The sequence below is a fragment of the Haliaeetus leucocephalus genome, unplaced genomic scaffold (genome assembly GCF_000737465.1).
Source record: "Haliaeetus leucocephalus isolate CR32 unplaced genomic scaffold, Haliaeetus_leucocephalus-4.0 Scaffold473, whole genome shotgun sequence".
Taxonomy (NCBI): Eukaryota; Metazoa; Chordata; class Aves; order Accipitriformes; family Accipitridae; genus Haliaeetus; species Haliaeetus leucocephalus.
This window is the reverse complement of record NW_010972909.1, coordinates 7,309,164-7,333,966: the sequence shown is the minus strand read 5'-3', so window position 1 is coordinate 7,333,966 and position 24,803 is coordinate 7,309,164. Positions and strand designations below refer to the sequence as shown.

The 24,803-nt window shown below is 36.7% G+C and overlaps 1 protein-coding gene across 1 annotated transcript; it reads right to left on the bottom strand.

Annotated features, from left to right (window-relative positions):
• Positions 1-1,307: 1,307 nt before the first annotated feature.
• On the bottom strand, positions 1,308-24,797 carry ASUN (asunder spermatogenesis regulator). Its single transcript, XM_010575414.1, has 17 exons — positions 24,749-24,797; positions 23,165-23,396; positions 21,671-21,745; positions 20,692-20,894; positions 20,341-20,421; positions 18,456-18,546; positions 15,464-15,592; positions 13,716-13,800; positions 10,948-11,037; positions 9,926-10,015; positions 8,273-8,451; positions 7,298-7,468; positions 6,757-6,911; positions 5,528-5,758; positions 4,284-4,423; positions 3,474-3,609; positions 1,308-2,638 (listed from the first exon to the last, which is right to left on the bottom strand). The coding sequence occupies exons 2-17, from the start codon at positions 23,387-23,389 to the stop codon at positions 2,599-2,601; spliced, it is 2,121 nt and encodes a 706-aa protein (XP_010573716.1). The 5' UTR covers positions 23,390-23,396; positions 24,749-24,797; the 3' UTR covers positions 1,308-2,598.
• Between the last annotated feature and the right edge of the window lie 6 nt (positions 24,798-24,803).

Here is a 24,803-nt window from a genome sequence, read left to right as displayed (position 1 = left end):
GCAGATTAATGTTTGCAAACAACCAGATGCCAGCATGACATACCAAGGCAGGTCTCTGCAGCCTCTGCTGGCTTGCCTTCCCTCCAAACTTAAGATTCACACCTCCCAGCAATCCCAACACCAGTACAGCTCAACCAGTAGTCATGGCATAGAAAGAGAATTTGAACAGCTCACTAGCCACAAGTGTACCAAGAGCTACAGGACCAAAGTATTTGAACAGATTAAACTATATCTGTTGTGTACATTGTACATGTACAATCCACCTCTAGTTACAACATACTTGTGGGAGCAGATGAACAACATGAACTAGTCAGCTGCGCATATGAAAATGTTGCTAACACTGTGGGGTTTTTTGGGACAGCAGTTGCTCTGTGAATATGACAGTAGTGACAGAATATAGATCTTCTTGCATGAACAAGTAGCACTTGTCTGGGTTTACAGTGTTAAATAACTTTTTGGATAAATACAAATTCCTCTAGGTGACTACCTCACTGTTTTCCAGAAGCCATCCAGCTATAAACCAGCTCTAAAGTTTGATGTAAAAGTCAACAAAGCAGCAGTAATTCGCTGTAGTCAATAGTCTAGACATAGGATTGGTAAAATATAAATCTAAAGGATTACCGCAGGAAACATCAGCCCTTGTAGTATCTTATGTCTCAGTAAGACTCTTCAAGTACTTAGAATACAGGCCCACAGTCAACCACCTTGGAGAATCAGGCCCTGTTCATTTAATCACTTAACAGTCTTACCTGGCAGATGTTCCAAAAGTGGAAAAGGTAGTTAGTAAACAAGCTAAACAAATACATCTTTTAATAGCAGGTACAGAATTTTTCTTTTCCTCTAATAAAATATTTAATTGCTGCGCATATTTAAGGACTGCAGCTGAATATTAATGGCACATCAGGAGATGCAATACACGCAATTCCCCCAAGGCACAGGGTACGCTTTTCAGTTATACATCTCTAGACTAGCAACAAATTGCAGAAAGCTGACATTTACATGCTCCCTAGTTTCAAGAATTTAAAATTCCTTTAGTAAACAAGAGAAATATCCAGACTGATATGCAGTACAATCTCATTTAAAAAAACAAAATCAGAAACTCATAAGAAACAATAATTCCATAGTAGTTTTCTCCATCACAACATTTCAAATAGGATAGAGATGTGGTGATGCAGGACACCCTATTTTTAATTAAGTAGTGAAAATAAAAGTCTTTAGAATTTAGGATCTCCAAAAATTACACACTGCGTCTGTAAAAGCTACATAAGTTTTAGAATATGATAAAAAATATTATCACGCAAGTACTCTTTAATCACTCTGTAAAAACGGTTCTAAAATCATTTAACAGAAAACGCATCTGCATCACAGTGGCTAAATAATCACCTTGAAACTATACGTGGTACTTTAACACAGCTGAAGAAAGGACTCAGCTACCAACGTAAGTAAAGAATACTTGCTTCAGATGCTTGTCTTCAGATCTAGTCATCATGAACTATGGTATATTAATTTAGTTTTAGAAAAGCTCACAAAGATGTGTCTTAAATCAACTTAAACTATAACATACCAAATCTGTTGAGACCTTCAGTTGCTTATACAAGCTAGAATAAGGTAACAGATGCAAATCAGAGGAAGGCTGACATACATGTAGAGCTTAGCTATTCATCTTTCCTTAGCCCACTCAAGTTGACCCATTTGGAAGCCAACCCCAAATCTTACAAAGGATTAGATCACAGACATTGGGTGACAGTTTTCCTGTTTGAGAATTCTACTCTCCATTAAGAGAAAAAAAGGCTCTTAAAGATAACGAAGACAGATCATCCACTTTGTTATTTCACGGCCATTAATATTGAGAACAAGTCTCCCCATGACATTAAAAAAGCTTAGACCTAAAACCACAGGTATCTTATAGAGGGCATATTTCATCAAAAAAATAATTTAATGATTAGCAAAAATTTTATTTTACTTTTGCTTAAAAACAAAGACTTAACTCCAGCACAACAACCTGAAAAGCTTTGCTTTCTAAAGATAATTTCTAGTCAATTTTTAAAAGTCCTTAAACCAACAATTTTTATCTGTAAAAGCACTCACTCTCCCACCCCTTAGTTGAAAACCAAGACTGGCATTTTCTCAGCTCCGTGACTAGGTACTCAGTGTGCAGTCTTTTCCATAATTCTGGACTCCTGAGGAAGTTTCATATAAATAAAAGTATTCATGAACCAAAGTTAACAATATTATCAGTTAGTTATCGATTACTTGATTTTTTTTACCAGTCTTGCTGATTTTGAAATATTAAACTATAGTTATGGGAAAGGACTTAAAACTCTAACATATTTGATTACTTGATTTAGTCCATGGCAGTACAGGTTTTCTTCATCCTAAAAACATGACTAAAGTACTTCAGAACAGCTCCTATTTGCACACTATTCATTTAATGTGATATGCGGATTTTGTATTTCATAGCAAAAATAAGAATAGAAAAATGTAAAAACCAATCAAAACAGAGCTACACAATTTTACTGAAATGGTACCAATATCTATTCCAGCATTAAATATTTTTGCAATTCGGCCAAGTTTTGTCTGAAGAAACAGAATTAATCATCACTGCCGGCCTGCTTTTCCATTTTCCGTTGTTTCCATTCTGAAATGCAAGACAACAATCGTTATTGGAAATACAATCAACAGATTAAGAAAACAAATCAGACAAATATTTTTAATAAATATTTTTTACTTCACTAGCCATCCTGTCTCTCCTGCCCCCAACGTACACAATCTTATCTCCTTTTAATATTTCTTTAAGCAGCAATCAGTACATAAAGGAAAGGTTTCTGCAAAGAAACATTCCAGCAACAACTGCAAAAAGCTATCCATTATCAACCTCACCAAAAGATAAAAGTCCATATTCATGTAACTACAGAGTACCTATTCCTAAAATCTGAGCTTTAGCAGTTTGTTTCAAAGTCTTCATTTCCACCCTTCTTACACTGATCATTGACTACTGTCATCTTATTTACTTAAGAGGAGGTTGGTTTGGTTTTTCAGTATTTTTTTGGCAGAACATGGACTACTATGAACTTCATTACAGCACAGCATAAGATTCAACCACTCTATTATTGACAATATTTTTATATTACCCATTCCTCTGGAAGCTAAAGCAAGCAACAGACTGGCACAAGAAATCTCAACTTAGCTACCATTTAACCCCCTGAAGTTTAAGAGTTTTGCTGCAAGGCCAATCACTAAGGCACAGGGAAGACCATTTATCAGCATTCAGCCTTACTCAGCACAGATGCAAACAACTGAAAAGCAAACACTACTGTATTTCTCCATCAATACTGAAAGGAATGTATTTATAAATTTTAATCCTCCAAAAAGTCAGTTGCCTTTTTAATGCTGTAACTGAAGTATTCCTCCATACTGCATATTGACCACTGCTAAGATATTTGTAGTGATGCTACTGATTAACTGATACAAACCCATTTTCTTCTTTCAGATGTTGATATAGCTCAGCTTTATTGTTGACAGAGTTCAAACGACCAATAAATTCTTGGTGTTTCCTAGAGTTGGCAGTATTAATCCTGTTGCTCCATAAAGACAGCAAGGACATTGGCCCTAAAATTGCAAGTAAAAAGAGTTTAAGTGATTTAATTTCTGAATTCTTAAACATTACGTCATTATAAAAGCTCAGAAGAAATTACAGACTATGGTAGTAGAACATATTAAAACCACTAATATTAACCAACCTTATAAGAGAGGCTAAATAAACACAAAATATGCAGAGTGATAACAGCTGAGTAGTTGCCTCATATGAGATTGACTTTGCTTCAAATGCAGAATCTAAACATCAGCTCAGCCATTGCGACAGTTGGTAATAGCTCACACCAAGGAAGAGAAGTCAGTGAGAACTGCCTGTTCTGACAACTATACTTCTTAGGCATGTTTGTATTTATTAGTCAGCAGGAGACAGTGATTTCTGATACCTGTCCTTAAATAGCATTTCTGACATACAGTAGCTCAAAGAGCACCAGCAGAAATTTGTCCAAGCCCCTGTCAACACAACAAATGCCTATCAGTAGGCCCACTCAACATCCTGGTAGCTCTTTTTACATAGACCTGTTGAGGTTAACATTATTTATCAAGAATTTCTCAATACTGAGTGTTTAATTAAAAATGATCCTCACTGACTTAGCTTTAACTCCAAGAAGATTCATCTCATTGCTTTAGAAAATACAGACTGATACAACAACTATCTTAAAAAGAAATAATCTGTTGCAATTCTGGTTTACCTTTTGCCTTTTCAACTGTGGGCATTTCATCCATTGTAATAAGAGGCTTTTTGTTGGGTGGCTCAGGAGAATCAGGGGAATCTTTGATAACTTCAGCTTCTGCTAGTTCCTCTTTTTCACGATCCAAAATACCTTTTAACCTTTTTGAGAGGGAAGGAAAACAGTGAAGCAACATATGCTAGAGCAGCACATATGATTCTTGACACCATTCATGTGAAAAACAATAGGGAACACTAGCCAAATAATCCTCTAGATAAAGCCTTAAGGGAAGGATCTTAGAATATAATTTCATTTAAGTTAGTTAGCAGTATTTATATGGTAGTTGTTGAGACAGCTGATTATTCTGAATTTTGAATAAAAGACTAAGTAACAATAAATATACAAAAATACAACACGATTTCCTATTATCTTTTCTACATGAATTCAGACCTATTCTATATCAAGTCCCTTCTCAGTCCCCATTTTTACTCCACATGTGAAAGTAAAAGCAATTGTAGGAATGGATTTGATCATACATAGAAAGGCATGAAAGGTCATCAGCATGGTGACAATAATGTAGGTGAAAAGGTCCTCCTACCCTAAATGATCATAGCATGCACAAAACACATGCAAACTAAGATTACTACCATGTGCGGTTTTTGATTTCTTTAGAATAGTTTGAAAGACAGAAAACAGAAGAGACTGACAGATGCTTACCACTTAGACAAGTTACAATAACAACATGAATTATAAACAGTAGGTATACAATCAATCCTGATGTTTAACTAAAGAGAAGAGCCAAACCGATCTGGATTGTTTATCTACCTGAACACTAAACTATCTACAGCTCAAGAGAAAATAACTGCCTATCTTGAGTTTTTAGTCATGCTTTATTATTTCTGTAAAGCAGTTTAACATCTAGTAGGTGGTGTGGTTACGATAAAATGCAACAGCAGCAACTCCTCAAGCTGCAAAGCCCTGCTAAGTGGTCAACAACTTGTCCAAGAGCCATACTGCTTGTAAAATGTTAATTTGAAAAGTCCGATAAGCAGGCACCATAATAAGATGCCCATTTCCTAAGCTTGGTAATGATGACTGATCCAAAAAACCTGGGCATCTGCACTCACCAGTACTAAGTCAAGGTTACAAGCATGAACACATCAAATTGAAACTTGCAACTGTTTCACCAAAATTCCTCTCCCTTTTGAAGCAGGGCAGGACAAAAATTATTATGCTACAGTTTTATCTCACTTTAGAAAATTTACCTTTCTGATTCTTGCCATGGCTTATCTGATTCATAGTCTTTGCCCAACTTCTCTGACTTGTCTTCTTTGTCTTCTCTCTTTCTACCTCGTTTCTTGCGCTCCTCTTCTTCTGGGGGTTTGCTTCTGCAAGCCATCAAACATTCTAAAACTCGCTGGTGTTTATCAGAGTTGTTTATGTGTGCTCGTACAAGGGTCTCCAATTCATTCCACATAATCCGGTACTGTTCATCTCTAAGCAAGGCCAGAAAAAATATTTTACATATAGGATTACCTAGATGATTAAACCACTGAATAAATTAAGGTTAAAAAAACCAGACCTTAAGAAACAAAAATAACCCCAAAACAAAGATTAACCCCAAAGAGATTCTCTGTCCTCTTGTACTGGAGGGCTGTCCACCTGGGATCACTCCATCCTTGAAACCCCATTACATGTAACACTTCCTAGTTAATATCCTGAGTTAAGTTAAAACTGAAACAGACCGTGTCCACTGAAATCAAATCCTTAACTTCCACAAGATCTCACTACCAAAAGGCACTTCTGAATCCTCTCAGGTGTTTGCTAACCATGCAATCTCAGGATATGCAGAGGGCCACACATGTACCAACATGCAAATTAATTACTATTTAATTCTTTGGATAAAAAAAATTAGAAAGAATTGTACCATGCTACTGTAAATAACTTCCAGTCATGTGGGCAGATCTTCCATAGCTGGATTTCTTTTCAGCCAGTTATTGGAAATACAATGCACACATCACAATGACTGAGATAATAGGATATTCTATGCTTGTTTTAAAGGACTAGCCCGTATTTTAAATAACTGTTTCAAAAGGATTTGACTATTCTAATATAACCCAATTTTAAAGCACTGTTCATTTATAATATGCTTAAGTTTTCCTTTATATTAATTTGAAATTATTCCACTTTCCCTGCCCTAGCTTGTATCAATCTCTTACTTTTCTTCATAACTATCTTTGCTTTCATATTTTTTTTTAAGATACTCACAATTCTTGGGTAATAAAATGACGTATCTTTTTTCCTAACATACAGCAATATCAGCACTGTGATAGCCCCCAAGTGACACAGGCAAAGCATTTGTTTTGCATATATACAGCATTGAGTTTACTACGTATTACCTTTGGCCAAATTTTAAAAATTTGGTATGAAAACAACGTAAACAGAATATTTCTGAGAAAAGTCCAGCATCAACAAAAAGAGATATGCATGTAACCTTTTAGGACCCTTTCCTCTGGTACCAACTGTTGAAATTGGCAGTGGATCATTTTTCCTCTCCATGTCTACCAAATTGTATATTGTTTTTTGACAATTCAGAACATCCTCATCAGTCATTGCTTCTTTTACAATCACACTGGCTAATGGCACTACCTGCAAGACACAACAAAAGTCAACAAGAAAATCTGTGTATGTTGCAGAAGAGAAAGAGGAAGAAGAAAGAAATCAAAGACAATGGAACGACACACAAACACACCCCCTCTTATTCTCAGTTTTGTAATAACTCTGAGCAGGTATAAGCAGATGCACATTTTCTTTACCCAGCAGCACTGTAGCTGTCAGGTTCAAATGTTCTGCCCTATTTAGATGGCATTCCAATAATCTATTGACATTAAATACAGAGTACTTCAGTGAAGATAAAGCTGAATATAAACTGATTTTGTGGCAAGTGATTTACTATAGAGTTAATATTTCATCAAGTGGCAAGGTGACATTTCATCTAGAACAGAATAAAAGGGTACAGACCCCAGGTTACTTACAGCTTGCATGTTGAAGATGGTAGTCTGAGAAATAATCATAGGCCAGTAACGAGTATGTTTCTCTAACTGATCTTTTGCACGTTCCAATGGAATTTCAAGACTTCCATCAATCTTATATCTGGGCTCTAGAAAAGGAGTTAATCGGTTTTCCCTCATAAATTCACCAAAATCCTAATGATAACCAAACAAGATACAATTAGGCATTTCTCTAACAAAGTAACTTTCACTGAAGGGGCAAAACAGAAGAGTCTTGCTTATCACTAACTGTGTATCATCCCCACTGCTAAACTTGACCCTAATAACCAGAGCGCTGTTTCTAGCTTTCAGATATACATTATTCGGGGTGAGCACAAAAATAGTTGTATAAAAATATGGGTTAAAAACTGATGCAAGGTTTTTTTTATGAGGCTGCCTTCTGGATCTGCAAGGTATTTCATGTATGGTAAGAGTTTTATTATGTTTTTCTGGAAGCCACTTCTGCTTGTTTACAACAGATACAAAGGATGTGTTAAAAAAAAGGAAAAAACCCAAAATTAATACCAGCTGATTGTCTGCTCCATATCCAGGGTTCAAAGCTGACATCTTTTCTATTTATTGTACAAACCATTCACATGCAATCTATCCTTCTGACAATAAGGAGGGCATAGTCCTATGTGTATCCAGCCCACAGAAAAAACTTGCCAAGAAAAATGTTATTCTAGAATCAGAACAAATTTTAAATACTCGTAGTGCATAAGGAGGCAAGTCCTTCCTTGCCACAGAAAGGATTCTATGAAGCCGGCATAACAATAAGCAGATGTACTACTTTGTACTAAATATGTATCTGTAGTACAAAGAAAAACAGTTTGACCATGCAATCCACTCCAGCTCTCCAGAAAATGTACCAGCATTTCCTTTAGACATCTATTGCACTACATCTCTGAGATAAGCAGCAACTTAAGAAAAAAGCTAAAAAAAAAAAGAAAAGCATCTTACTGTAATCCGGTAGTCAGTGACTCTTCCACCACACCCTTCACTAATTGATGGGGGATCTTCTAGAATTGATCTCGAGCTGCTTAATACATGCAGAAAAATTTCTCCTCCATGGCTGCTGAGCATGTGACTAATTACTTTAGAGCCAGACTTGCGTGGCTGTTCCAACAGAACAGAACGACCTGTTGGAAACGAGATCAGTTTCATTAGTTACTGTGTGCTGCAATTTTAAATTAAAAACTACATATACACAACACAGGTTTGTACCTAGCCAGTAAGACTCTGAATCCATTAAAATTGTGTTTTCACCTAGCTGAACAAGAAACAGCTATCTCCTTTGAGTATTTACACTGTGTCTTTACACAGACCAGTGTCATAGGCTCTTGAATTTTACACAGAAAGATCAAAAAGCCTCTCTCCTGGATCAACCAACCACTTTCTCTGTAAGACATTATTCTTAGGAAAAATACATATTTGTAAAATGGTATATTGTGTAAGGGCAGCTTGCTGTTTTTAATTATTACAGATTACGTTGTATACTAAAATTAGTTCGTGCAACTGTAGAAACTCCCTCATTAAAAGCAACTTCTATAAAAATAACAAAACAACATACTGGAGTATATAGGTATGAATTGATGTTATTTGTTATTGCTTAAAATGGATACCGGTTTTCAGACAGAAAAATAAACCTGCCTTTGTCTTATTTCCAGTAAAATACACTAAGCATAAAAGGATGCATTCTCCAAATTGTTTGTTACAAGGAAGCAAAAATAGAAGATCAGAAGAGACTAGTTATCTGAAATATGCTATTAATTTTGGTTCTAACCATTTTTACTAATCAAAGTACTTTTCCAGTACAGAATCTTTAGAGAAAAACACAAAAATATAGCGTTTAATAAAACAGCTGCACATTTAGACACTGAAATGACTCAACTGAAGAAAACCCCATTAAAAGGATGTTTGTAATGCAATTTTGTTTGCATACTGTAAAAAAAACACATGTAATTAACATTGACTACATATTACTTGTTTGGAAGAAACAGCTTTGGGTTACCTTTTTAACATGTATTTAAAAGGCAACCTCTTACAGCAAGATTATTCACAGCAATGGGCAAGATCTTACAGATAAGCAAAAGATAACTAAATCTAACCTACTGTTTGACTGATTCCAGTACACATAGGTATTTCTGCTTCAATTGACCAACATACTTAGTTGCTCATAACAGTTAAAAGAGCTTTCTGAGGCTGCCCAGCATCTGCTAAAAATCAGGCATAGACAAAAGTTGCTAACATTTTGCAATAGTCAGGGTAAGCATTGTGATCAAGTGCACTATCACCTACTGAAATCAGTGTTTCCTACTAAATAGCGTAAAGTGAAAAGTATTCTATGTTTGGATTCAGAAAAGAACTACCGGAATTCAATACTTGCTCCTTCTTTACATCTTTCCTCCCATCTTCAAGTTTCAAAACACATTCCATTTGCCTTTGAGTATATTTAACAACTTTCTTCTTTTATTTATTCAACATGTTAAAATAAACGTGACATTTTTATAGTATATAAACATTTATTGCTATACAAGCCAAAATGTGGTAAGTGCTGTATTCACAATATTAACAATTAAAATGTTAAATAATTAGCCAAGGATACAAATTTACCATTAAGGAGAAAGTTAGTAAGGCATGAAGAAGGTCTGCTATTTACATCTACTGGTGAGATTCTGTATGCTCCGGTGCAGTAGTGTAATTCTGAAAAATAGATGAGTAGAAAAGTTGAGTGTACTACCACATACAGAAAAAACATCTCACAAAATAAAAGAAAGGAAGAGGAGGCGGCTATGCCACAATCAGCAGAACTAAAAAGTCTAGCTGTCTCCTGATCTAAAAGTCTGCTCCTTTCACCACCTCCTCACAATCATTCCATTACCCTCAACTCCGAGAGCCTAATACATTCCCAAGCCCTATTTCCAGCAGGACCTCCAGTTCTTCATCTCCTGAATTACTTCATTGTAGAGTCAGCATCCTCTTCTTTCTCTTATCTATATTTTTGACCTGCTGGCTCAAAGAGTCAACATATCTTGCTGATAAATCTACAGGGTGCATGAGCTAAATGGCTGGGTGGTTCCTGTGTTACCCCAATTCTTCCCCATCTTTCTCTCCCTTACTCAGATTTGAAGATTAATATAGAGCAACTAGTCTAACTGATAGTATCATTGCATAAATTTCCTTACAAAGCTTTTCACCTAGCACTCTAAAGATTACACTAAAGGTAGTACTTTGATCCCACCCCCAAAACAAAAATTAAAACAAAAAAAGATTCAATGTCTCAAATCTGCTATGTTAAAAAACCACCGCTGTGGATCTGACAAGATATACTTGGCCCTGTGGGAGGGGCAAATCATTACTGAACACTGTAGAGGAGATTGAAAAAAGCCACCAAGAAAAGCATTACTACCCCTCTCACCTCTTAGGCAAACCACTCATTAGCCAAGATCAAGAGAGCATCGTATGACCATTAGTAGAACACCGTACAGTCAGCAGCAAGGTTTATAGGCCAAAAGGTAAAACCAGCATTAACAAGAAGCAAATTACCTCCTTGTTCAGTTTCTTACCAGTGTACAGAAAGAACAGTGTTCAACACAAATTAGAATATCAGTTTTGTAAGATACCATGTTACCTACCCACACTATTTGTTCGAGGAGTACACCATTTTAATGTTACAGTTTCTTTAAATGTGCCTTCTCTGCTATTGCCACCTATATGATTATCACCTGCAATATAAAGTCAGAAAAAGTGTGTGATCAACCATATTTTCTTTATTACAGCAAAAAACCTCTAAATTTTTAAGGTACAAAATATTTATAACATGAGCATATACAAAATACAATCTAATTTTAAGAAGTTAGGTATCTAACTTAAGCCAAAAAAAGTTATTAGCAGTGGCAGCTGAAAAAAATAACCTTTTAAAATCAGCAGCCATTGCATATATTTTAAAGACCAATTCAGCAAACAAAATACTGCAGCTCCAGAGTATGTTCCATAGGTTTGATTCAAGATTTAGAAAATTATATATATGTTTTATCTATAGCAGGCAAATCTCTTCTTCTAAAATGCCTAGGACTTTAAGGAACTATCTTTTTAGTTTTCCACACAGAAATCAGAACCCTTAACGAATGTTAGAGCTGACAATTTCTTGTACATATTATGTCCTAAAGTCAAAACTGAAACTGATCTAAGGGCACATTTGACAAGTTGGACTTTTTGGGGAAAGAAGTATTTGGTCTCATCATCCAGTGTCTTTGCTATGTCAGATTCAATCTGAACATCTCTGAACACATTTCACTGGCTGTAGATGTTTTATCATTAAAATACTTCCTTAAATCATCTCACTGGTAACTGGTCTGGCAAAAACCACCTGAAGGCCTTAAAGCAGACATTATCAATACTCCTTAATACACTAAACTATGCTTCTACTAGTGAGTTTTGTGATTCTTCATGATCTTTGACTTGTTATCTCAGGAAAGAATTGACTGAGTTTTGCATGAAGTTTCATAATTACAGTAGCATAGTCACTTAATATGCTCAAACCCACAATAATTGGGAGGAATGAGACACATACATCAACATGCAACATTGTATATAGTATGTTAGGGTTTAGTCTAATCTTTCACATACCAAGTTTTCTTTTATTTCATAACAAAGACATTTACTCATAAAAGGTTTGATCTGCTTATTAATCATGCAGGCAACTTGCAAAAGTTTGGTGGGTTTTTTTCAGTTAAAATAACCAGAATCATTTTGGAAAGCCTCTCTCGGAATATCTAAAGGCAAAACTTATTTAATATAAAAATCCTCTAGCAACATTTCACAGAAATAAGATCAATGTAACTGAATTCCTACTTTCCTAGCACCAGAGCCATTACAGCTGAAAGATTTATGTAAAAACAAATAAAAGAAATTGAAATTTACAGGAACTATGAAGAGACTTTTTCCTCTCAAAGTTCCGATGGAAAAAATCTGAAGAGGAATTGCAGTCCAAGTTTGCTTTTAGCTTTTACTAGCAGACTTATTCCTTGAGCCAATAGGTATTACAAAACTATTTCTGAGCCCTCACAATAAAGTGTTATGCTTTCAACATGGTAACACAAGTTCAGGTGAGTCAGAGTTCATTACTGTAACATTCTATTCTTTTTCCACAATCTTTAATCATACACTCCACTAAAATATGCAGCACAGTACTTTTAGATGATAACAAGAAGTTACCTCCCTTTCCTCAAAGTAATGGTAACCCCCTTAAGAGAAAAAAAAACCCCACAAACTCCCTAAAATGGCTACCTTACAGACCATACAATTTCAAACTTCAGAAAAGAAATACCCACTCTTTGTTAAATAGCTCTGACATAACTAACTCGTTTGTTAAATTCTTTGCTTCTTAGAAGTCAAACCATGATCAACTTTCTAATATGCTTTAAAACTATATAAGATAGTTTTGGATAGTAAAACAAGTATCTACAGCCTGTATCTAAATAGATGTATTCTACAGACACAGTAAATCAGACTAAGCTTTTAATGGTATTGAATCATATAACAGAAATTACAGTCAATGCAGTAAGAGAAAACAAAGCATATACAAGCCTTTAAAAGCTTCAGATGAGACTTCAGCACTGAAAAGGCATACAGTGTATGTATTCCATAACACACTGGCACAGGCTGAAGGTGTTTCCACTGCTTGGCTTTGCTTTTAATTCTACCAATACAGAATTTTTAGCCTGACTTATTAATAAAATTTTACATCAAGTACTGTTTCCTGAACAAAACAGTTTTGCACAAGGCTTACTGTTGTGTTTTTCTAACCTCAGTTATTAAAAATTCACCTCAGAGGAATACTAGGTAATAATTCCAAATTTACAAAAAGGATACTAGGTATTTAAAATACAACAAGAAAGCTCAAAAGCCAAGTAACAGTTGTCATTTCCAAAGCAGATACTGTTATAAACAGGCCTATGGGATCTAAGTGATGTCAACTATTATTACTTGACAGATTAAAAGTTCAATTGTGCAAGGAATAATTTTCCACAAATACCCACAAGAGGCACTTTCTTTTTTAAAATCACTGCACACCTGGTCTCTCATCTACTTTTTATATCTCAGTAGGAAGTTGACATGTCCCTCAAATCTCACACAAATATCCTGAATATATGTGAAACCTTGTCTGTTGAATTTGACCTGTTTTTTCATAGTTATATCCTTATTACTATATTAAAATATGCCAGTAATGAGTAAAACTCCAATGCCAACATTACAAATCAAATTCTAAGGTTGTAAGGAATAACTGAAAATATGCTAATCATGCCTGAAATTTACATCAATTTGAAGCTTGCAATCTTTCTTTGTGAATACTTCTAGCAGGCTGATCAAAAGCCACTTTTAGAGGACTATTTCTACTTACCACTCTTTAAAAAGTCAACGTGTGCCTCTTTGTGATGAAGAAGCTCCACATCATAGTTGGCTGATGTGTTAGCATGTTGTTCTTCCTTTAAAAGAGAAAGGTAGAAAGAATAAATATAATTCTTTTAGCTAGAGGTCACTGTTTTCATAAATGAATGATTCTACATTTACCTTTCACTCCAGAAGAAAACAAAAAGTCTCCAAAGTGCATCAGACAACAATGGGATTGCAATGTTGAGGAAACTGTTTGCTCTCTGACCTGTTTAAAGATGCAGCCATCTGCTTTTCCTCTTTTTTCCTTTTTTGAAACCCTATGGTTTCCCCTTTATACAAATGTCATGACAGGGTACATAGTGTAAAATATAGGTAAAAAATAGGCTTAACTACTTTTAAGTTAGTGAAGTTAAGGAATCTTACAACATATCGAATACCACCAGCAGTTACAACTTACTGAGCAGCAACAACTGGTCACTGCAGAATAGATTGGCAATTACTTTTCACAACTAAAAACCTCAAGAATCCAAACCAAAACCCACATTTTGAACTTATTATCATTTCCTGGCACTTAATATATATAGAAGTGAACTTGCAGCTGCAAGTTTATAATTAAAAAAAATGGATGTTTTTAAAGAGAACACTGCATCTTTAAACAGCTGCAGAGGACTAGCAAAAACAGAACAGTAACCTTGGTAATTTATTCCAAGTTAAAAAAAAAAAAAAGAAAAAGAAAAAACCACAGAGAACCCAACATAGTCTATTACTATAAAGACAAAGGCAGAAGGGAGAGGCATACCAGCAGCACACAGGTCAGAAAATTACAGACAAGGTATTTGCAAACTTAAGTCACATTTATGCCATGACCCATGTCAAAGTTTCATTAAAGCTGTGAAAATAATTTTTAATTTCATGTTTTAACTTACAAAATCCATACAATACTGTTAGTTTTCAATGATGCAAGTAATGATTGACAGTATTAGAACTTGATGAATTTTTTAAATCAGGAAAGTTTATCTGTCCCTGCCCTTTTTGTTTGTTTGAATACTGACACTTCCATTTCAATTGTCTCTTGCTGCCTGATCAGAAAAATCATTGTAAACTTAATACTTGAAATTCTTTGTTGCACTGATTTCCCTCCCAGTAGCAATGAAAAAAAAATAGGGACAACCAACTTTGAGCAGAAGATGCTTAATTTAGTATCTTTCTTAACTAGACATAGACCCTATCCCCCTGTTTCTTTTTTATGGATCTTCGAACTGGAAAACCTACTGGAAGATCTTTAGTCAAAAATCAGCTATTAGTTACAAACACCTTTATGTTGGGTGGGCATGATAATGAAACAGAGGAAAAAGAGACTCACTATGCCACTATAATGCACAAGGGTCAAGAATATCTAAACACAACTAGAAAAAGACAAAAGAATCACAGACAAAGTAATCTGAGGTAAATAAGATTGTATTTATATAAAATAATGCAAACAGAACTGAAATAACACTTGTATTGCTACATCAAAAATTGAGATTCAGCAATACAACATTTTGTTCTGTGATCCTTCTTTACTTTTTTTCCCCTTCTTTATTTTACTAACCTGGTCACAGACATTGAATGTGGGCTAATAAAAAAAACAAAACAGAAAATATGATATGGAGAGAAAAACAATGTAAAAATTCAATTAAAATAAACATTAAAAGTTTTCAAACAAATTTAGAAGTGATGCAGCTAGTTAATACAAAGCTATAGACACAATTTTACCTTCATCGGAATGTTAGTTATTGTGGTTGAAGCCAGATCAAAGTGCTGTTGTACTAAAACATTCAGTTTTGTAGCCAGATGCCGTCCCGCACGGACACTGTGCACTTCACTGGTTAAAACTGGTGAAAGCTAAAATAAATTGACAGAGTATATAGTATCAATGGATTAGGCTCTAGTATCATGTAACAGTATTATTCATTTGAAACTCTAAACTAAATACATTTATACTGTTAAATTCAACTAGAGGGAAAAACTGCTGCCCAAAAACCCCACACCATGGGAAACTAAGGAGGAAGAAGCAAAGATTATTTCTCATTCAGAATTTTTCAGGTGTATTGGGTTTGCATGGCAAGGTTTTGGTAGCAGGGGGGCTACAGGGGTGGCTTCTGTGAGAAGCTGCTAGAATCTTCCCTTATGTCCGACAGAGCCGATACCAGCTGGCTCCAAGAGGGACCCACTGCTGGCCAAGGCTGAGCCCATCAGCAACAGTGGTAGTGCCTCTGGGATAACAGATTTAAGAAGCAAAAAAAAAAAAAGGTGCTATGGCACAGAAACGGCAGCCGGAGAGAGGAGTGAGAATATGCGAGAGAAACAACCCTGCAGACCCCCAGGTCAGTGTGGAAGGAGGGGGAGGAGGTGCTCCAGGCACCAGAGCAGAGATTCCCCTGCAGCCCGTGATGAAGACCATGGTCAGGCAGGCTGTCCCCCTGCGGCCCATGGAGGTCCACGGTGGAGCAGATCTCCATCTGCAGCCCAGGGAGGACCCCACGCCAGAGCTGGTGGGTGCCCAAAGGAGCCTGTGACCCCGTGGGAAGCCCATGCTGGAGCAGGCTCCTGGCAGGACCCTGCAGACCCATAGAGAGAGGAGCTCCACGCTGGAGCAGGTTTTCTGGCAGGACTTGTGACCCTGCAACGGACCCACGCTGGAGCAGTCTGTGCCTGAAGGACTGCAGCCTGTGGAAAGGGCCCACACTGGAGCACTTCGTGAAGAACTGCAGCCCGTGGGAAGGACCCACGCTGGAGAAGTTCATGGAGGACTGTCTCCTGTGGGAGGGTCCCCATGCTGGAGCAGGGGAAGAGTGTGTGGAGCCCTGCCCCTGAGGAGGAAGGAGCAGCAGAGACAGTATGATGAACTGACCGTAACCCCCATTCCCCATCCCCCTGCACTGGTGGAAAGAGGAGATAGAGAAAAATAGGGAGTGAAATTGAGCCTGGGAAGAAGGTAGGTGTGGAGGGAAGGTGGTTTAAGATTTGGTTTTATTTCTTATTACCCTACTCTCGTTGACTGGCAATAAATTAAGTTAATTTTCCCTAAGTCGAGTCTGTTTTGCCCATGACGGTAATTGGTTGAGTGATCTCTCCCTGTCCTTATCTCAACCCATGAGCCTTTTGTTATATTTTTCTCTCCCCTGTCCAGGTGAAGAGGGGGAGTGATAGAGCAGCTGCACAGTGTTTAGTTGCTGGCTGGGGTTAAACCACAATGTCAGGTTACACCAGTTGTTATAGTTGCAGTTGCTACAAATTGTCAAAAAATGACAAGTGTGCTGAAAAACTTGAGTCGTTAATTGTTAATAAGAAGAATTAGTACCACAACATGGGGAAGAAATCCTCTTAATAGCAGCTTGGGGCCTAGTTTTTCACTCTTTTACCTGCTGAGTAACAGGAACAAAGTAATTTTTATATACCTACCTCTAAGTTCATCATATACACACAAGGGAAACAAACACAAGCGATAAGATACATTTGATTTTTCCCTAGCCAACAAGGACTTTGGGTGTAGGCTTTTTGGAGGAAAAAAAAACCAACAAAAAAACCCAGTGAAAGATGACTGTCTTAGAGGAACATAGTAGTCAATTTATTCTCTTCTGTTCACATTTTATTTTTTTACCACAACTACAAAAGAGTTTTGTAGAAAAGAATCTCAGGAAGGTAGCTGTTATAGTCCTTTTTATTTATGAAATAATGTGCAGGGCTAGATGCCTTTCATGTTAAGAGTAAGACTTTTTTTCTTGTGTCTTATCTCTTAGAGACAGCACATTAAAATACTGAGCAGAGCAGACTGATGAAGAGCAGAATTTATTACAAAATATTTCATATGTACTTGGTTTCAAACAACCACCACTAAGCATACAAGTCCACAAAGCACACATGCTTTTGTTACTGAACAACTGAGATGTTAATATATAGAATAATTTCTAATATGCATCCTTTCACCTTTTTGTAAAATAATCTTTAAAAGTACCTGTAGGTCACTTCAATTATTTGACAAACTTCAAGCATATTCTACATTCCCACAATATATTATCCTTTCACTTGGAAGCAGATATGCTTTCCAATGCTTTTCATTAAAAGGCATTCTGTTTGCTAACACTGGAACAACAGAATTTATACACAAAAGCTCATTTTGGTTTCATGAGAAAAGCATTCGACCAAAAGGCTAAAAATGCTAATATGTTAGTCTGGGTAACATGGAACACACAGTGCCGAACAACATCCACATCGTTCAGTAACAGATATTAAGGAAAATGGGGCTTGTGCTAGCTAGCAGCTTATGCTTGAATAGCAGGAAAGTTACTCAGCTAACCTATTCAACACACCAAGTAGTTGATGGTTTTCCACTAGGTTCCTAAATGTGCATTTCCTTCTCAAAAAAGCCATCAAACCCAAGGCTATCATTCTATGGCATTAACAGGCTTACTTCACAAAAAAATGAATCACGAATTATTAATGCAAGAAATATAAGTAAGGAAATGAAATAAGGGGATACCATATATGCACAAAGACTACAAAACAAGAAAACAAAGCATATGCTTTAGACAGCAATATGCAGGCTGTCAACTTTTCAAAGAATTATCACCTGTACTTTTTCCTACACCTTACCAGAGACCAGAGGCTCAAAACATTATTGCCAAATATTTAACTTGCACTGCCTATTTTGAGTCTGACATGGCTCCTAGTCCTTGGATAAATGTTCTCATTTTAAGCTCCTTACCTCTTTTTTAGGACGATCTGAAACAAGGCTGTCTTCACCGACCGGGTAAGTGTGGATTAAGACCAATTCACATTTCTGAATCTGCATTAGACTTAAAAATAAAAACATTCTATTTAGCCTACAGTGTGGCAGACTATCTCCTAGAAATTAGATCAGCTCTCCCAAGATTCACCTGATTTCCAGAACACAGAATCATAAAGATGTATTACAACATACTGTTTCTGAAAGCTTTCTGTAGAAACTAGGTTACATTAATTACTTTCAAAAGCACATACTTCAAAATAAGTATCAGAATAAAAAAAAAGTATAACATTTCTAGCTCTTCAGATGCTATAGCACTGCGTTTCATTTTGGACATATCAATGGAATAGATCCTTAACTGATGTAATCTGTTCAGTTTCATTCAACTGAAAATTGACACTACAGAGGATTTGTGTCTCTAAGCATGTGCGCGGGTATTAACAAGGGGATGCTAGTGAACATGAAAACAACTACCCAAATAGCATGCTCATCTCCTAATGCAGCTGGAAATTCGTAGAGATCAACACATTGTTCCACATGTCTACCTACAGGAATGAGACGACTTTTCTGTCTTTACAGTGGACTTAGAACCTGATTCCCTTGGGCAGTATCCTGTATATACACATAAAACTGCAATTGCAGCAGGTAGATATAGGAGACTCCTCTTCTGCTATTTAAGTGCCTAAGGAGCAACCAAGAACAGTATCTCAACCTACTATACACTTTACAAGGCAATACACAGTCCCGGGCCAAACAGTTCGGTGTTTAATTACACAAAACATATGGTGAAAAGATGACTTCTCAGAGGAGGTGCAACCTCTATTTCAAGAGATTCCTTTATCTCAAGGGAAGTGTCAGGCAACACAATAATTTAGAAATTAAATCTAGTTTCAAAGAAGTTAGCTATTTTAGTCGAAGAAAGCTGAATGTAAAATTAATGCAGCGTTATCACAAAAAATGTATCAGATGAATTACTGCTTACAAATATCAGTATATAAGCCACAGTTACATGTCTCATTTTGGAGCAAGATGCAGAAGGTAACAACCTGAAGAAACACTGTCCTATGAAGATAAAGGATGATACTGAAAAGCTAATGATTATATACCAGCTCCAAGTCAACAATATCATGATTTAGTACTTTTGTCCTGGTTTCAGCTGCGATAGAGTTAATTATCTTCCTAGTAGCTGGTACAGTGCTATGTTTTGGGTTCAGTATGAGAAGAATGTTGATAACACACTGATGTTTTCAGTTGTTGCTAAGTAATGTTTAGTCTAAAGTCAAGGATTTTTCAGCTTCACATGCCCAACCAGCAAGAAGGCTGGAGGGGCACAAGAAGTTGGGAGGGGACACAGCCAGGACAGCTGACCCAAACTGGCCAGAGTGTATTCCATACCATGTGACATCATGCCCAGTATATGAACTGCAGGGAGTGGGGCTGGGAGAATCACTGCTCAGGGACTAACTGGGCATCAGTCAGCAGGTGGTAAGCAATTGCATTGTGCATCATTTGTATATTCCAATCCTTTTATTATTGCTATTGTCATTTTATTAGTGTTATCATTATTAGTTTCTTTTCTGTTCTATTAAGCTGTTCTTATCTCAACCCACAAGTTTTACTTTTTTTTCCCCCAATTCCCTCCCCCATCCCACTGGGGGGGTGGTGGTGGGGAGTGAGTGAGCAGCTGTGTGGTGTTTAACTGCTGGGTCAGGCTAACCACAGCAACCTTCTATTTCACACAGGCACCCATTCTAACAGTTCATTAGAATAAGTTTTAAGTCACAAAAATACATCCATATTTCATAGAGGATATAACAGGCACACACAGAGTAAGAGAAACCACATTTGTAAAAAGTATACTCACTGATCTGAATTAGCTGCAAGCTTGTTATGCTCATGAATGGTTTCCTGAACACAATCCTCAAGCATCCGAACATGACTGTCACTAGAAAGAAATTTTATATTTTTTTTTTATGCAGGATATCCAATCCTCCTGTTCAAAGCAACATGCCACTAAATGCTCTCCTATTTCAAGTGGGAAATTTTTGGGTTGTAACTGTAACAGGCCTCCATATATGAAATATTTATCAAGGCAAGAAATGGTCTAACAAAAAACTAGCTACTTAGGGCACTAATTACTGACAATCAATGAAAGACTTCTAAAAATGTATAAAATAACTTTTTTTAAGTGGTAGAAGCCCATTATCATACTTGCCTTTTTGCATTAGTAATACAGATTATTCTCCCTCTGTTTCCAACTCGTTCTGCATTCTCCATGAGCATGGTTCGAGCCTCATGCTGGTATTCTGTTATTTTGCAGAGTGCTTCAACTGCTGCAACCAGACCATGAAGTATGCTGCAGCACTCTGGATCTGCCCGAGGATTAGGTGGCCCAACAGCTGCTAATGCTGCCATCAACTAGTTAGAAAGAAAGAAATTATTATTGAAAGTTACTTTCCAGCCATTTGTTAAAATGATGAGTTAAGAGAAAAGTCGTCTTTGTAACTTATTTTGCATGCAAATTCATATTGTTGGGAGAAAAGTCAAACAACCAATTAAAGACCATTATATGTTGCCAGGCTTCTGGAGAACATTTGGCCCTAAATTATCCTTTGCAATTCATTTATTAATGGTTACTAAGCCTTGAGAATATAATATTCTCATTTATTACAGAAAAATACCTGGCTATAATAACAAGTTATATCCAATACCTGCAAGAAATCCTACCATTACCAGTTGTTATCTGCTTTTATTTTCTGAGAATTTGGAAATTCAGTTCTTCCCCAAAGTAAATTTTTCAGAGGAAACAAAACAAGAGCAAAGAGAAGATTTACTTTTTTTTTAAACACAGTTTATTTGCCTTTCATACAAATGTAAAATAAAAAGCCAAATTTAAAATTTAAGTATCACCAAGTTACAGAAAACATACATAGATAATTTCTTCATAACATTTATTTTAATATATAACTCTATACTCAAAGCTACTAGATTCTTTTCAAATTATCTAAAGCTGCCTATAGAATAGTCCAGCTTCACTGGCTACTTCTTAAAATTCTGTTAGGCAATAATTTCAGACCAGATCCACCAACATTTTAATTAAGTGAAGTTATTTCACATTGAACTTACTAAGAAGCTGCTATTTATTCCACAATTAAACTAGACTTACAAAACAAAAGAACAGTTACAAAGCATACCTCCTGCAAGTTCTGATCTTCTTGAGTCCAAGAATTCAAGACATGAGCCCCAGAATCACTCACAATGAAATTCACCTAAAAGGATCAAAAAAGCACATGTAAGATAACAGCCATTATGGCTACTTCCCCAAATCCAAACAAACATGAATTACACCTCTTTCTTCTGATACTCTGGAGATATGTGCAATGACAAGCCAAACCAAAAATATGACAAAAAACCCACAAAAAGCATCCACTCCTGCTACATTCAGTTACCCCTTTAGTAACATTATGATTAACAACTTCTTACTCTATTTATATTTTTAAGCCACTACATCAATCTACACCAAATTAGCACTGCAGGATATTATGAAGTATTTTAATTATCAAGTAATATTTTCAGTAGAATAGCTACAAAATAAATTCTAATACTGCAATATTGCAAATCATTCTCCCAAGACTGTCAGAGTAGGTCACAGGGATAAATATCTAGTAAGATTTAATACACATCACATAGCAAAATATGCTCTAAAGATGACAAAAATGTCAAGAGGAAGCACACCTTCCATCTCAATTTCAGTTTCTCGTACTACACAAACTCCAGTTCAGCCGTCTGATTCAAATCCATTAAGAACACACTTGATATAATCCCATGATGGGACTTGACTGTATATTAAATGCTCCAGAGTTTAAACATTCATTGTCTGAGAACCAGGACACTCAATCCACCACAGTCGTGCAGCTGACATGCATCAAATCACTGAACTACCAGAGGTATTTTTGTTAGTGCCGGGCCTCTACCTCAGCTGCTCTCTGACACAGCCAGTATTCCACCATCACTACTTTGTATCAATATCACTATCACAAGGTTATTTTAACTTTTTTTTTAAGTGTAACTAACCTTTAGGACATTGCACAGTGGTTTCCTCAATAATCAAAAAAAATCTTAAAAAACAGCCATTAGTTACCTTAATTTATGATACAGTGTTACAGAACCCACCAGGCATTTATTTTTCTAAACAAGGAGCTATGTGCCAGGAAGTTCTCCCACTTTTTCAAACTGGTAGCTTCAGGGCAATCCTACCTCTTCCTAAAGCCCAGAATTCCTTCAAAGTTGACATCAAGAACCTTATGAAGTGCTACCAAGTGCATTTAGAAACAAGATTCAATTTGAAGCAATACCTCATTCAAGCTTTTGCAAACTTACAGCTCAGGAGAACACAATAATAAATCTGTAAGTTACCTTAAAGCACCTATCCTGTTTTGCACAGAGTTAGGAAGTGACATTAAGACAATGAAAGGTCCCCAAAATAAATATGTAACGGGATTCAAATACTACTCAAACCAATTTAAATAGCTATGAAGTATATCAACAGCACAAAGAAATTTTTATATAATAAATTATATTTGACCTTTTAACCTAACCAACAGATAATTATATCACAGCACTTCATTAAAATGGGAAAATATCCCTTATACTATCAAGTATCATAAGCAGTATGGCTAAAAACTTACCAGTTTCTTGAAAGGGAAAATATCATACATTATTCTACAGTACTCCATGGATGATTCCACTGAACAGGTCCATAGCGATTTTGATATGGGTGCTAGAGGTATAATTCCTTGGGTCCGATTCTTTACTAACATATCAAATTCAACATGTTGTCTGCAGGATTCTGCCATATATGGGCAGTGATCCACAACGAAAACAGTTTTATGAGACTCAGAAAATATTTTCATTTTCTTCCTGAAAAAAACAGATATAAAAGTCAGAAATTGTACAAGGCAAAAAACTGCATCACAAAATTACTGTGCAATTTACATAGTATAACATTATCTTACTAGAATATGCAAGTTTTAAAATAACCTCCTACAGTATTCAGATTACATTTTGCATACTTTGGCTCCTACAAAACTGCTAAGCTTTTAAAAAAACTACAAAAAATTCCCATTTTAAGAATCTATTTATATGGAAAGAAATACCCTCTAGAACTCTTACTAGTTCATGTATTTAGTATGCTAGATTTAAAAACCAGAAGAAATCATTTTTTCTCAGGAGAAAAAGATGTAGAAAATGTGAAAGTATACTGTTGAAAAGGCAACAAAGATGCACAGTATTACCCTTCCCACTTTTCTAATTAAAAGAAACTTTTAAGAAAAATAAGTACAGAAACTGCTTCCTATTCAAAGCTTATTTCATAAAATAAGCAACATGGAAAAAAAATTATGATTAGGCTATACAGACCTTGAAGTAGCAAAAATATCAGACAGGTAAGTGCATTTTCAGCCTTCACTTTGTTAGGTACATCTTTCTATTTTTCAAATGAATATTTGCATCTGTACTCTGATCTCTCACTGACAGACATACCAAGTCTGAAATTATAGTGTAAATGTTTCTTATCCAGCAAGACTCATAGGAGCACCCCTTGTATTCTTCCCAACTACGAAGCCTGAGAATTCGGCAATGAAGCGAGTTGCATTTTCCCGTTTCACATCAATAGACTGGTTTTCCCTCTCCTCTAGCATGACTGAAAGAAATACTTTTGAAGCAACTATAACATCAAATCCTTGTGTTAGGGTGGACATCATAACTTGGAGACCCAAACTACATACGAAAATTAATCTCAGACTAGTGCTCCTCAGACTAAACACTCCTCAAACTTACTCAACTTCTAGATGTTTCCATAACGTCTCTAGTGTAAAAACGTATTTCGTCCACGCAAATACTGCTGAATTACACACCACACAAAGCCGAAAAATGTACACGAGCTCGTTTAAAAAACTAAAGTATTGAGATAACGAGGATTTACGCAAGTCAGCCTGCGGGCAGCGTCCCGCTCCGTTTCGCACCCGTCCTCTGCAACCCCCGCAGCTGCCGGGGCACGCCACAGCCCCCCCGGCCGGCAGAAGCCGGGGCCGGCCCAGCGCCGGGGGAGAGCCCGCACCCTGTCTTGAGCCTGGCAGAGAGCCTGCGGGGCCGGGGAAGCCGCGCCGGCTCCCGGAGGGACGCCCGGCCGCAGAGGACCGGCGGCGCCCGGAGGGAGGCGGCGAGGTCGGTCCCCGCCCGCAGGCCGGCCGGCGGAGGGAAGCGTTTCTTACCGGGGCCGGCTCCTCCTCTGATGCAGAAGTCCCGGGCCCGCTCCGCGCCGCGCCC